Source organism: Trifolium pratense, linkage group LG2, assembly GCF_020283565.1.
Source record: "Trifolium pratense cultivar HEN17-A07 linkage group LG2, ARS_RC_1.1, whole genome shotgun sequence".
Classification (NCBI taxonomy): domain Eukaryota; kingdom Viridiplantae; phylum Streptophyta; class Magnoliopsida; order Fabales; family Fabaceae; genus Trifolium; species Trifolium pratense.
Genome location: NC_060060.1, coordinates 1,717,411 through 1,732,412, shown reverse-complemented (window position 1 = coordinate 1,732,412; position 15,002 = coordinate 1,717,411). Strand labels below are relative to the sequence as shown.

The 15,002-nt window shown below is 34.0% G+C and overlaps 1 protein-coding gene and 1 long non-coding RNA gene across 5 annotated transcripts; both read right to left on the bottom strand.

Moving 5' to 3' along the window:
• Positions 1–447: 447 nt before the first annotated feature.
• Positions 448–2,295, bottom strand: LOC123910925 (LOB domain-containing protein 40-like). The gene is made up of 2 exons (XM_045962215.1): positions 1,793–2,295; positions 448–1,270 (listed from the first exon to the last, which is right to left on the bottom strand). The coding sequence occupies exons 1-2, from the start codon at positions 1,980–1,982 to the stop codon at positions 672–674; spliced, it is 789 nt and encodes a 262-aa protein (XP_045818171.1). The 5' UTR covers positions 1,983–2,295; the 3' UTR covers positions 448–671.
• A 7,681-nt stretch (positions 2,296–9,976) lies between these two features.
• On the bottom strand, positions 9,977–13,570 carry LOC123910924. Of its 4 annotated transcripts, none has more exons than XR_006810341.1 (6): positions 12,953–13,570; positions 12,470–12,616; positions 12,308–12,372; positions 12,070–12,139; positions 10,336–10,896; positions 9,977–10,224 (listed from the first exon to the last, which is right to left on the bottom strand). It is a non-coding gene; the product is annotated as an uncharacterized LOC123910924 (long non-coding RNA). The 4 variants fall into 4 exon arrangements; XR_006810342.1 differs by having other exon boundaries at positions 10,413–10,896; XR_006810339.1 differs by having other exon boundaries at positions 10,461–10,896; positions 12,953–13,567.
• Positions 13,571–15,002: the final 1,432 nt, after the last annotated feature.

The following is a 15,002-nucleotide window of genomic DNA, read 5'->3' as shown; positions in this document are numbered from 1 at the left end:
GATCCAGGGACACACGGGTTATGGGCCCACCACGCTTCCTTAACAAAAGCTCATAAATTTGGACTCTATAACAAAGTTCATAAATTTTATGTAGACATCAAAATTTGACCTCGATGTCATAGTTCAAGCACATTCTATACATTTTCCATGTTATATTAATTCTATAACTCTCATCAAAATTCACACACATTTTTTTTAATCAACAAAATTCAAACAGATTGATAGTTTGATACCAAGACTATTTTATTGGATGTATATGGTGTCAAAATTGTGTCCAAATGTTAGTGTTGAAGTGAATATACATGTATTTTGTACACTTCAAAATCAAAATACTAGATCAACCAAACACATTATTCACATTATCTTCACCTACCTATGTTATCTCCCAATTCTTCCATCATATAGTGACTCAGCAAAGGAATATATTAAACTCAATACAATAAATACTTTCTTTAAAAAATTTCTTTTTTCTCTAAGCATTCCCAAATTTGTACATCTCCACATTCACAAAGTTAACCCCAAAAAAGGGAGAATTTCATGAAAATAAAAGTAAAGACAAAATAACAAAGATTCTTCTACATATAATCTTCTAATGTAGTTCTCATCTCTTATACAAGTCTCATATATAAGCCCATATATAAGCCGATTCAGCCAAAATCAGTTCAAGCCATTTAAGTCGCAAACTCAAGCCCAAGCTCCACTTTGCAAGAAGCATTACAATCCTTCAAATTAAATTTTCTTTTCTTTATGGGAACCACGTGCTCCTCACATGGCTCGCGCGAGTGAACAGGTTCGAACCCAAGCCTAAGCTCCAAACCAACCTCATTACTCATACCATCCTCAGCTTGACCATATATCTTAGCTTCCGACTCCGGTTCATCATGAAAAAGAATCGAAGTTTCCACCGAAACCCCACTCTCACTATCCTTGCCCGGTTGACTAAGCGATGATTCAGACCGGTCCACATCTTCAACTGAACCGGTTTTCTTACTTGGCTTTGGCTTCACGGCTCGTCTGAGCTGCGACCGAGTCTTAACTCGATGAGTCTCATCCAAGTTATCATCTTTCGCCACGTGGCGTATGTCATAGGCCTTGAAAGGTGGGCCATGTGTAGCCTCTGAAGCAATCGGAGTAATCGGCTCGCCTTTTAACACAGCTTCAACAGCGGCTTGACAGAGCTGCCAGCTACCAGACCATAGAAGACCCACTGAACCATAAACCGGGTTCACAATCCTCCCACAAGCCTCATGTAGCAATGATCTAAAAATTGCTGAAAAAAAATAAAAAAAATCATAATCTAAATTTTCAAGAGACCCCAAAATCGTTATAAATTTAACATATTTCAAGATCCAAATTTTAATTTTTTTTGTTAAAAAAAAAACCAAAAATTTGTTTCAATTTGTTCAATCTCAATTTTCAATACAATTTTAGGCCAAATTTTAAGGAAATCATTTTTTTATTTGACAAAAAAAAAATAAAGAATTTTCAACAATAACAATAATAAATACCCACATCATGATTTGTCAAAAAAAATAACCACATCGTGATTTTTATTTTTTTTTGTACAAAAGAGATCACCTCATGAATCTTTACCAAACTCTTTATTTCTAAAAGATTAACATAAACATCATTTACAGAACTATAAACTATTAAAACAGAGAATATGTGTTTATTCATAATTTTCTTGGGACAAAAAAAAAATTAGAAAATAAAGTATTTCAACAAAATCTATTTAGAAAATTGATAAATGGAGAAAAACTAAAGGAAAAAAAAAAACAAAATAATTATTTACCTGGACGATGATTTTCAGAAGCAGAATTGATGAGATTAATGAGACCAGCACGACCATAAAACTTAGCAAGAAAAAGAGTTGCATTAGCTTGTGATTGAGGACACTTAATCCAATCCAAACATGGTCTTATGCTACAATCTTCACTACACCCTTTTCTTAAAACTCTACAACCATTACAACTCATTCGCATTTTTTGAATCAACCTTTTTGTTTTTTGACTCAACTTGATGAAAAAATAAAAACTTTATGTAAAATAGGAAGAAGAAATTAGGAAAGGATTGTGATTGTGGAAGTGAAGAGGTGATTATATAGTTGTTGTTGTGTTGGAAGTTTCCGGCGCTGTTGGGTTTTTTCACATGTTTAAGGAGACGCAGCTGTTTTTTAATACTTGTACTACGTTTCTTTTTTTTGGTACTATAAAACACAAGGTTTTATGATTTTTGTTCTTTTTGATTTTTTTTTTTAGACATTGATTACCAAATGAAAACTGCTTTCGAGACATTAATTAAGAAAATCTATAATTAAGGTCAAGTTTATGGTAAAAGATTACTGTGAGTCTTCCGTCGTATACAAGTTACAAACGTTATTATAACAAATACGAATATTTATCGTTGGATTGAAAGTCTACAGTATATTGTATGAATTATTCATAAAGATTAATGGTTTATGAATTTCTTTTAATACTCGTTAATCTTGATGAATCTCAATAACATGATTTTCAACTACTATTAAAAAGATATATATGTACAATTTATATGATATAAACTTTCAATCTAGCAGTAGATCATTTGTATTCATTAGATAACTTGTGCATCATAAAACACTTTATTAATCCAAGTTTTTCATGCTAGACGGAACTTATAACTCTATTATAATTACAATATCTTAAAATTTATGTAATTAATATGTTGGGGTGATGGAGGGGCGGCGTGGTCTTGGTGTCACCAATTGTGGGCGTGGGAAGAAGCGATGTTAGAGGAGGGTAGGATTTTACTTGCTGACATTGTCTTGCAGCCTAATGTCGCAAATTAGTGGTTGTGGCAGCCCGACCCAGGTGGTGGCGATTCTGTGCGGGGTGCGTACGACTTGCTCACTTTTAGGGAAGTTCGGGATGTGGATGCCACAACATATTTAATCTGGCACAAACAAGTACCCTTTAAAGGTGTCCGTGGTGGCTTTGCGGTTACTTCGGAACAGGTTACTAACTAACGACAACTTGGTCCGGCGACATGCTATCACTCATGATACTCATTTTTGCGTAGGCTGTGTGTGAGTGGAAACTGCACAACATTTGTTCCTCTCTTGTCCGAGTTTTGCTCCCTTGTGGAGCTTGATTCGATCTTGGGTTGGTATTTCATCGGCTGATCCTCTTCTCATTCGTGATCATTTTGTCTAGTTTACTTACTCTTCAGGAGGTCCTTGTGCTCGCCATTCTTTTTTGCAGCTACTGTGGTTGTGTAGCATTTGGTTGGTGTGGCATGAACGGAATAGTAGATTCTTTCAGGAAAATGAATCGTCAGTCCATCAGATGTTACATAAAGTCAAAGTTCACTCGCTCTGGTGGATGAAAACCTATAATGTAAATCTCAGTTTAAACTTTCATATGTGGTGTTGTAAACGCATGACGTTATGTTTTACACTACTTATACTGAACAAGACTTGTTATTATTAATAAAATTCATTTTTTCTGTTAAAAAAAAAATTAAAATATACTCCATCCGTCACATTTTATAAGAGTTACTTTGACTAAACGATACTATTCAGTTTTTTGCTTTGACCATATTTTTTTAATAATATATATAGATATAAATATTAGCATATAAGATCTTGTTTGATTTGTTTTGATGAGTATTTTCAAAATATTAAATTTTTATAATTTTTACTAATAAAGAATTAAAAATAGTAGAGTGTTAAGAAGTCTCACATCGGTTGAAAGATGGTCTGACTAAGTGTTTATAAAGTGAGGGCAATCCTCACCTTACACGCAGGTTTTGTAAGGATGAGTTATGTCTAATACTCAATTCTAAGATTGTATCAGAGCCTCTCCACAATTCGTTAGGCCACCTGTTATCAGGTTTTCGCTATCGGGTCACTCACCGTTTATATCCACGCACCAAGCCTAAAAGTGCTGGGCGTGAGGGGGTGTGTTAAGAAGTCCCACATCGGTTGAGAGATGACCTGACTAAGTGTTTATAAAGTGAAGACAATGCTCACCTTACAAACCGATTTTATAAGGATGAGTTAACCTAATACTCAATTCTAAAATAGAGATCAAAATTATACGTTGACGTGCATTAATCAAATTAACTATTATATTTTGAGACAGAAAAATAAACACTTTCTTTCCGACACCAAAATAAACTCTTTGTTTTGGACCTTCAAGAAGGTTGGAAGTTGGAACCACTTCCTAGTTTCAAGCGAAGCTTTTTGAGGTTTTCTCCATTTGTGTGGGGACAAAGTAACCTACTCCCGTTTACGCGCGTGCTTATACTCGCCATTGGCGTGGAACAACCCATCATGCCACATTCATGCATCATAATCATGCTCATGAGCCATCGAAATACAGTATATTATGAGCAGCCAACAAAATTTTTAATATTCTTTTCGTCCCAAAATATAAGGAAAAAATAAGTCAAACAAGCTTAATTTATTTAGTTTAAAGGAAAATGCTAAACAGTGCCCCCGGGGCACTGGTTAAGGATGCAAAAATAGTAATTTGGCATTGGAGTTTGTGCAGTCAACTCCTCAAATGTTTAAAAAGTGTTCTTTTATTTTCAAAACTTTCTATTTTTGGTTTCCTTAACCAGTGCCCCGGGGGCACCGGTTAGCATGACCCTAGTTTAAATTATGGACTAAATATATTCATTTTTATTTATTAATATTTGCTTATATTTTTGGACGAAGGGAGTATATCATAATTGAAAAAAAATTAACTATGGAAAATTCTGTCACCATACTGTAGCTTTTTTCAATACCCGAAATTACCCTCTACAGATGCTTAAATTACGAAACTTTCAAAGTACAAATGGAAAGTTGAAGGTTAAAAACGGTAAAAGGTACCGTGTGAGATACTCCATGTCTACACATGCAAATTGCAAATGGGTACAAAAATCGATGGGAGAAAAAGGAGCGTGGTACTCACGCGGAAATGTCATAGTTCGGTCGAATCGCCACATATTGAGCAGTGAGGGTCCACTAGCCAGCAGTGTTTTTTTGAAATTTTTTTGATAAATAAAAATATAAATTATACTCCAATATTTTTTTTTTGACAATAAAATTATACTCCAATTTAAACACAGATAATATAACTTTTTTTTTTACATATATACTGTAGTTGATTAAATTATATTACAGTCTGAAACTTTTGCTAGTTTTTAAATATTTTCATATACCAAAATTGTGTGATTTAATTGGTTATATGTAAAAAAAAAAGTGTAAAATAATTACATGGTTATGTATATAAATTAAATTAATTTTTTTCCCCAAAAGGATAATAAATAGCAAATGGAAATGGAACAACATAAAAAATAAAGTATGTATAAAAAAACATAAAAAATAAAACTCCTTGTTTTTGGGAGTGAAAAATGGTTTTGAAGAAAACCAAAGACTGGTTTGTGGGTTTGGTGATGGGACTGTGGGCGCAGGTGAAGAAACTAGAAGAATGAATTAAAGAAAATTATGTGTACTTGTTGAACAGGCTAATGGTTTTTGTGTTTAAACTTATCTTAATCATAATCCTAATTTTTGATATATATATATATATATATATATATATATAATATGTAACTAGATTAACCATATTTGCAATTTTGTAGGGAACTTTTTGCAATACCTTTATTATTAAAAAAAATAGAATTTGGCTATAATGGGAATCAAACCCGGATCACTTGCTATGAATAAAATCTTTCAACCACTATAAAATGTTAATCAATTGTGATTAAAATTATGTCATAAAGGTGTTAACCACATCGCAACTTAAATCTTGCGGAATTAATTTACATCAATATTGTGGAATCAATTATCATCAATTAAATAGAAAAGTTTTCATATGACAATTAAGCACCAACAATTTTCTTTGCGCAGCATTTCATAGTACAATTAAGTGAGTCAATTTTCTTTCGCAACATCACATTTCAATATAATATATATTTTCAAAGAATACCGCTCATACTAAAACCTTTCACAATATTGACAACTAAAAAAATAACCACATTTCACATTTCAATGGTTCATGTTAACAAATTCACCGCACTTGCACTTAATTTATTCAGAGGTGCGTATAAATTTTCATTCTGTTTTGTGATTTATCATCTTTATTCCTGAAATCGATATTGTTTTAAAATTTTATGTTAACTTTCTTTTTTTAATATATATATTTAAACAGATCCTTTCAATGTCAATCATTTATCTGGTCGGGAGAAGTTGGTTAATGAATTGCAGATTAGATATCAGACCTACTGCGTTGAGTTTAGCGTAACTGAAGTTAGTATAGTTCTAAATTTTTGAATAGATTGTTTTTTGACTACAATTCTCAATGTTTTAAGATTCTAATTTTCATTGTATGTTATTTTTATAGGGTGCGGTGATGCGAACACACGGACTTGGTGACTAGTATGTTGGAACAAAATTGATTTAAAAGTTAGCCCCTAAACCTCTTAAGGTTTTGATGATAACAAAGTATTAATAAACAATTGGAAGGACTAAAAATTTATTTTAAGTGTGCAGATATAATGCTCTGAATAAACCTTCAGAAGATGTGTGTTCAGAAGTTCACGCGCTCAGAAGATGTTAGACTTCAGAAGTTACAACATTCAGAGGATGAAGACTTCAGAACTTCTTGACTGACTACAAGCTTCATCAAACTCTGAAGAGCTTCTTGAAATCTGTGAAGATTCTCCTTGCAAGTCAACTCTTCTACCAATGAAGAAAAGGACCTTTCAAGCCTGATCAGTTCAGCTACTCTCGGTTTGTCTGTCCTCACTTGAGAACGTGGGTCTTCAGAATTGTTAGCTGAATAAGGAAAGTCCACTCTGCAGTAGTCAAAGTATCTGAAACTCTTACTCAGTTTAGATACAAACAAACTGCATCAAGACAGACTGCTTGAAGACAAAAGATTATCAACTCCAACGGTTCTTTTTACAACGACTCTTTTCTAGTGGTATATATATACTAGAAGAATCAGCTACAACTATTACAAAATTATTAAGGATTGAACGTGCGCTGAACAAACTCTGAACTCTGCGATATACAAGCTCTGAACCTCTGTTAAGTGTTTTTGCACTTTAGTCTAATACTCTGTACTCTTTGTATTGGCTCTCATTAGGTTCTGTTAAGAGCATTTGTATATTGTTATATACTTTTCTGTTACTTGAGAAACTTAAGCTTGTGTGCTTAAGTGTGAAGTCTTAAGCTTGTGTGCTTGAGCATTGTTGAGAAGTCTCTTGCTTGTGTGCTTGAGCAGGTGTAATCTTGTGTGATTATAGTGAACTCCCTTGGAAGTGCAAGGGGACTGGACTACTCTCGTTTTGTGAGAGGAACCAGTATAAATTGCTTGTGTGATCTCTCTCTCTCTCTCTCTCTATCTTGTTATTATTTGTGTTATTTATCCGCTGCTAACTTAGTTGAGTTAAGAACTTGAAAAAGTTTTAACTTAGCTAAAACACAATTCAACCCCCCCCCCTTCTTGTGTTTTCACACCTTCAATTGGTATCTAGAGCTCTGGTCTGTTACTTTCACTTAACAGTGAGACAGTAAAGATCTTGTGAGAACACTATGTCTGGAGGAGACGATAGTAGCACTAGAACAACCGGTGAAGCCGGTGAGGCCAGTGGTGCTGGTGGTGGTCCAAGAAATGCTTTTGGTTTTGACTACTTAAGTAATGAATCACATGAACATAGTGGCAATAGAAAAGCCCATATATTCAATGGTGATGCATCATTATTTGAGTGGTGGAAGGAAAGACTGTATAGCAATATTACTGCTATTGATCATGAGTTGTGGGATTTGGTTGAGCTGGGAGTAACTTTTGAAAACTTGAATGAACATGGAAGGTTGTCCATTGAGCATAGAAAGTTACTCACACCAGCTAACTTAAAAACCTACACTAAGCATCATAGAGTAAAAGACATTGTTGTTGGTGCTATTAGACATGAAGATTATGTCAGAATAGAAAACAAGTCTACTGCTAAATCTATCTTTGATTCTATGTGTGCTACCTATGATGGTAATGAAAAGGTTCAAGAGGCTAAAGCTAGTCTTTTGATAAGGCAATATGAACTATTCACTATGCAACAAGATGAAAACATTGAGACTATGTTTACAAGGTTTCAAATCCTTGTATCTGGTCTTAAAGCTCTTAAGAGAAGTTATTCCACCTATGACCATGTTCAGAAGATTCTGAGAAGTCTTCCTATTGCTTGGAGACCCAAGGTCACTGCAATAGAGGAAGCTCAAAATCTCAAGACTCTGAGTCTTGAAGCTCTGATAAGCAATCTCAGAAGCCATGAGATGGTTCTGGATGCTGACTCAGAAACTAAGAAGAAGTCCAAGTCAGTGGCTTTACAGTCAACTAGGACTACTTCTAAGGCTCTTAAGACTCAGCTTCTTGATATTGAAGAAGAATCTTCTGCTGATGGTCAAGAGGATGAGATGAATGAGGATGAGTTTGCTTTATTCACCAAGTTTCAGCAATGGAACAGATTTAACAAAAGAAATTTCAGAGGTAACAGCTCTAGAAATTTTGTCAGCAAAAAGGATGATCAGAAGAACTGCTTCAACTGTAAGAAGCCAGGACACTTTATTGCTGATTGTCCAGAAATGTCTGCTAAAGACAAAAGCAAAAGATACAGCTCAAAGAAGCAACAATTCAAGAGCAAATTGAAAAAGAGTCTGATGGCTACTTTTGAAGAGCTATCATCTGAGGAAGAAGTTGAGGAAGAAGAAGAGGCAAATCTAGCCCTGATGGCTTCAACTGACTCAGATGCAGACTCAGAGGATGAATCAGAATCAGATTCAGAAGTAACTGATGAGGTATTTTCTGATTGCTCTAAATCTCAACTTATAACTGCACTTAACAAGGTCATTGAGAAACATCTCAGAGTGTTAAGTAAACAAAAAGTTTTACAAGAAAAGCTTAACACTCTGACTGAACAAGTAGAACATTTTCAAGGTCTATATCAAGAAACTCTGAATAGAGTAAATGACTTTGAAAAGGGTTGTGCTGTTTGTCACAAACCTATTGATGAGCAGGAAATAGCTTTTCAACAGTTTGTGCATCTCAACCTTGGTAAGAGCAAAGCTGCTAATCTTGTTTATAATGTCATGAGACATAGAGGAGAGGGACTTGGCTATGAATATGGTAGAACATATTCAAAGCTGAAGACCTCTGCCAAAAAGGTTGGAAAATCTTGGGTTTATTATGTTGTTCCACAAAGTAAAGAGGGAAAGAATCTTGGTAGTGTTGAAAATGACAAAGATGATCTGAGTAATTTAGAAGCTGACAGCTCAGAGGAAACCAGTTCCTCAGGATTTGGAGAAAGAAGTTCAGAAGATAGAAGTTGTTCAGAACCTGAGAACATCAGTTCAGAAGTTCTGAAAGCTTCAACATCTGAGACTTCAAATTCTGGATTCAAAGGAACTTCAGTACCTGAAGCTAGTCAATCTAAAACATCAGAAGTTTTTAAAAGAAAAAATTCAAACTCCAAATCTCAGATGAAGTACAAGACTCAGATTATTTATGATTCTAGAGTCAGTAGATATAATCACTAGTACAGAAAACACTTTTTACATCTGGCCAAAACCCCCTTTTACATCTGGCCCAAGTCAGAGGTAGACGTACGAGAAGTAGTAAGTTTATGCTTTTTACATCTGACATTCGCCAGATGTAAAAGTATCCCCTTTTACCTCTGTTCTCGTGTTTCAGCTAACCAATTTTGTTTTTTTTAATTAAATTGGACCTTTTACATCTGACCAAGTCACCAGATGTGAAATAGTAACTTTATTTTTTTTTTTTTTTTCAAAATCCTGCGTTTTTTTTTTATATTTTAAATCCTATTTTGTAATTAAAAAAAAAACCAAAATAGCATTACAATTCAACATTCAACCAAAATACAATTACATTCAACCAAATCATTACAATTCAAATAAAATACCAAGTCATTACAATTCAAGCAAAATACCAACTCATTCATCCAAAATGTTATAACTTTCAAGCAAAATACAAGTCATTACAATTCAAAACATCATAATTAATGTGAATCCATTGTAACATCACACAAATTAACCTAGCTAGCTCCTAAGCCTCATCATCGGCAACATCATAATCTACCTCGGGATTGTATAGGTCAAGAAAACAAGTTACCCAGCTATTTCGCAATTCATAACCTAGCTAGCTCCTAAGCCTCATCATCGGCAACATCATAATCTGCGTTTTTCTGCAAAAATTGATAATTTAACCACCTACAGTCCCATTTCATTAGCTATAGACATTATATCATATACTATAATTACAGTAGAGTTAAATTTGGGTTTTTAATTTAACTCACTCTAAATTCCATAAAATCCTATTGTTGTCGTGCATTTATTAATTATGGGAAACTAAGGTAGCAAAACTCGTACTTACGAGTTTCCATGAAACTCCTCTAACAATCACCAATCTCCAATTTCATACCTTTCTCCAAATGGCCATGTCCTTCCATTTTCATTCAATTCTCAGCTCCAAATACTTCAATCACAGCCTCTTTCTCCAAACAAGCCACATATAATTACCAAGAATGAGATTAGTGATATTTGTAACACCAAAAGAATAGAATAATCCTAGAGAGAAGGAAAAGAGCTTGAGTTTGCTTACCTACGATCAAGAATGGTTGGATAGGGGAAAGAACAACATACAGAGGCAGAGCACGCTGCTGTCGTCGCTAGGCGATGATGCTTCTCACTAGACGAGCTGTTTAGTAACAGAAACGCAGCTTTTGCTGCCACTCCACTTGTTCTTAAACAACCCTTAATTTTCTTCTACCTTAGATCCAGGTTTGAATTTGTCTTTCTCCTTCTTGAAAACATCCAGGTTTGAATTTGTTTTTCTCCTTCAACAAGGTTTAAAAATCCTGAAAACAACATCAATGAAAGTCCATATAAATTCATTTTGTAAAATAAAAACAGTATCTTGTAGTTGCCTGAAACATCATTTAAGATATACATAGTCCATATACTGTCTAGGAAGCAATCAAAGAGGAAAAATATAAGCAATGAGGAAGCTGTAGAAATTGATATTGGAATGGAATTCTCATATGAATTCAACAAAGAACATGCAAACAGAATTTCATGATAAACTCACCAAAAACAGAATTCAACAAATTGTGACTACTAAAAGTCTAAAACTATCTCTTTTGTAAAAAAAAAAAAAAGAGAGTCTAAAACTAACTAAAAAAACAGAAAAAAGCTGCAGACCCTCACACCTGAAAAAGGAAAAGAAAATTTGGGGATTTGTTTGTAATTTCAATACATTCAGTTCCTATAGTGAAATGAAAGTCTCTCACACATTTAAGTACCAAATTTACTAGTATTTACTAAAAAAAGTATAGGAAACATACCAAAAAAACGTAACATTGCTCCAATGCTTATTTTTTTATAAATGTAACATTGCTAACAAAATATCAATACAATATTCTAGAATGAAATCCTCCAGGGCTTTCACGTTCATGGCCAGGACAGAGGATTGTTAAATTCATTTAATCAAAGCTGAATGACTACAGGACAGAGGAATGTTAAATTCTTTTAATCAAAGGTGAGTAATCACTACTCAGTTCACGGAAACTTTTAACTTTTACCCCTAGTTGGCCAGTTCAACAAAAAGAAAGGAAAAATCAAAATGAAAACCAACACTGTAAAAATGAAGGTTGAGATATGTTCAAGTTTTGCCTCATTGTTATTCCCTGCTGTTTCACATCACATACATTACATTTGGTACTTCTTTCCTCAGCTTGTTCCAAACTTCACATAATTCCATCTCCTAATTACTAAAGACATTATTACACCAAACAGTAACACACAGTTTGGTTTACAATTGTCATTTCAGTGTTTCTGGTAAACATACAAAACCAACAATTTAAGTTGTGGTTCACAACCAAAATTGCGACCAAAACACCTAGATTTCTCATCTTCACAACTACAATTGCAGCCTAACTAACCACATTTTCGATTATTTTCATAAAGCAAGCAACCATAACTTAAAACCTTTGATAAAACCTATAAAACTATGAGGAAAAGTAAAAGTTCACCTCAGGTGTAAGAATAATGGAGCGATTTATATATGTTGCCCAAGACTTGAACAAGTGAGCACCAGCTCCACTAAAAACAAAGCAATTAACAAAGCATGTATATTAGCTAATAGGAAACCTTAGCAATGTCTAAATTCATATAAAGAAACATAACATCGATACTCGTATTAACCTATTAAACACAAATGCCACATGCTTTTCACAATGCAAAAAATAAAACCATCACCAGCATTATTACCTTGGGAAAACAAATATGTGGTTCCTGCCTCCAGATAACCGAAAATAAGGCATTTGGCTAATAACCTAATCATCACATAAACAGAATTTCAGCTAAGTAATTCCTAAGATTCATTTAGAACATTAGCAATACACTTTAAATTGAAACGAAAGAGTTTTTTACTTTAACAAAAGTGTTATTAATTTCTTTGTCGTTAAGTCCACCCATCATACGTGCACATTTAACATAAGATGGAACAAAAAACAGATCTGCTTCCTCCTTCTTTTTCGTCCTGAATCTTGATTCTAAAAGTAACTTGTGTATTTTTACCTGCAAAACAAAAGTAGTAATTAGTAGGGTTTTAGAAAATTATAAATGATCCCAAAACACAACATTTAGGTTTTTAATGTCAATAAAAAAGAGAAACATAAAAAAGAGACTACCAGGGCAACACGCCCACAAACCAAAAGCAGAACAATAAGATAAAAACCCCAAAAAAACGCACATAAAACCAAACAAAAAACGCACATCAGCAGGACATAAAACCCCAAAAATTACATATTATTATGATAATAATCATCATCAAAGATATATAATGATAATAATTAGAATTCAGTCTTTAACCAAACAAAAAGAAATTAAAAAATTTGAGAATAGAATCAGTACCTGTTTGTGTTTTCAGTTGTAGGGAGAGGAACGATAACAATCTGAGAGAAGCTTCAATTTGTTTCACTGAGCTTCGATTTGGGGCTTAGGGTTCGAGATCCAGATCGAGAGAACCACTGTGAGAGAGAGGACGAAATCGAGATCGAGAGAATGAGTGAGAGAGGACGAGTGACAGTGAGAGTGAGAGATTGTCGAATCGAGAGAGGAATCGAGAGAGGAATCGAGACGAATCGAGGGTTTGGGTTTGTTCTTCGGTTTTGTTCTTGACATCGAGAGAGAGAGTGTTATATTTGAGTGTAGGTACGCGTCTGAGAGTGTTTTGCACTTGAATCAATTATTTGGTTCCAATTTTTTTTTTTTTTTATTTACTCAACCTGACTTGTTACATCTGAGGATATATTTGCCCAGATATATATTTATTTTAGACAATTTTCGAGATAATTACAGTATTGCCACCGCGTTTAGTTATGCTTCTGGTACATTGAAGTCAGATGTAAAAAGTCTTTTCTATTTATTTTTCACATCTGTGGATATTGAAGCCAGATGAAAAGGCTACTCCATATTGCCTTTTACATCTGACATATGCTCGTCAGATGTAAACATGATGTGTAATATGTCATATTTGTACTAGTGAATCAATCAGAACATGGGATTGATGATAAATACAAACCCTGGAATCATAAACAATCCAAATCTTGGAACAATAACAGATTTCAAACAAAGAAAAGATTTCAAAAAGGTTATTATTCCAAACCAAGATTTTTCTCTAACACTAGACAACATAGTAAGCATGTATGGACTAACAAGCGTGGACCCAGAAGATGGGTACCAAAAGCTGAAATAATGTATCATTCAGATTTACCAACTAGGAAAGGATATGTCCTACCTAGAGTGTGGAAACAAGTCTTATGCAAAGGAAGAAGGGCTTATGTCCTAGACCAATGGCTGACAAGTTCTCAAGTTAACAATCAGAACTTGATAAATGAAGAGGAAGAATACTAGGATGACTTTATCATTAACCTTGATGAAGAGTTCTATCGCAATGATTAAAGTTGTTTCTCATACAGCCTGCCACTCAAAGAAGTATCATGAAACACTCATGGTATCTGGATAGTGGATGTTCAAGGCATATGACTGGTGACAAACAACTATTTTCCAAGCTGACTATGAAAGAAGGAGGATCTGTTGGCTTTGGAGGTAATCAAAAGGGAAAGATAATAGGTACAGGTACAGTAGGTAATTCTTCTCTATCTATTAATGATGTTTGGTTAGTAGATGGACTCAAACATAACTTATTGAGCATAAGTCAATTTTGCGACAATGGTTATGTAGTTGTCTTTAATAAGGAATCATGTACTATATCTAAACAATCTGATAACTCCACTATATTCAAAGGTCTGGCATAAGAGGTTAGGCCATGCTAACTGGAGGTTAATCTCTAAGCTTAGCAAGCTTGACCTTGTCAGAGGTTTACCAAAAATCAAATATCACTCAAACACACTTTGTGGTTCATGTCAAAAAGGAAAGATTACAAAATCATCTTTTAAACCTAAGAACATTGTTTCTACCTCAAGACCATTGGAACTTCTTCACATTGATCTTTTTGGGCCAGTTCACACTGCCTCTATCAATGGAAAGAAGTATGGATTAGTAATTGTTGATGATTACAGTAGATGGACTTGGGTAAAATTCCTAAGAACAAAAGATGAAGCTTATGATGAGTTTAGCATCTTCTGCAAACAAATTCAAAATGAAAAAGGCTACACTATTTTAAAAGTTAGAAGTGATCATGGTGGAGAATTTGAAAATGAACCTTTTGAAAACTTTTGTGAAAAATATGGCATTTTGCATGAATTCTCTTCTCCTAGAACTCCTCAACAAAATGGGGTTGTAGAAAGGAAGAATAGAACTCTGCAAGAAATGGCCAGAACCATGATGCATGAAACAAATGTAGCAAAGTTTTTATGGGCAGAAGCTGTAAACACAGCATGTTATGTTCAAAATAGAATCTATATCAGATCTAAGTTGAACAAAACTGCTTATGAATTGT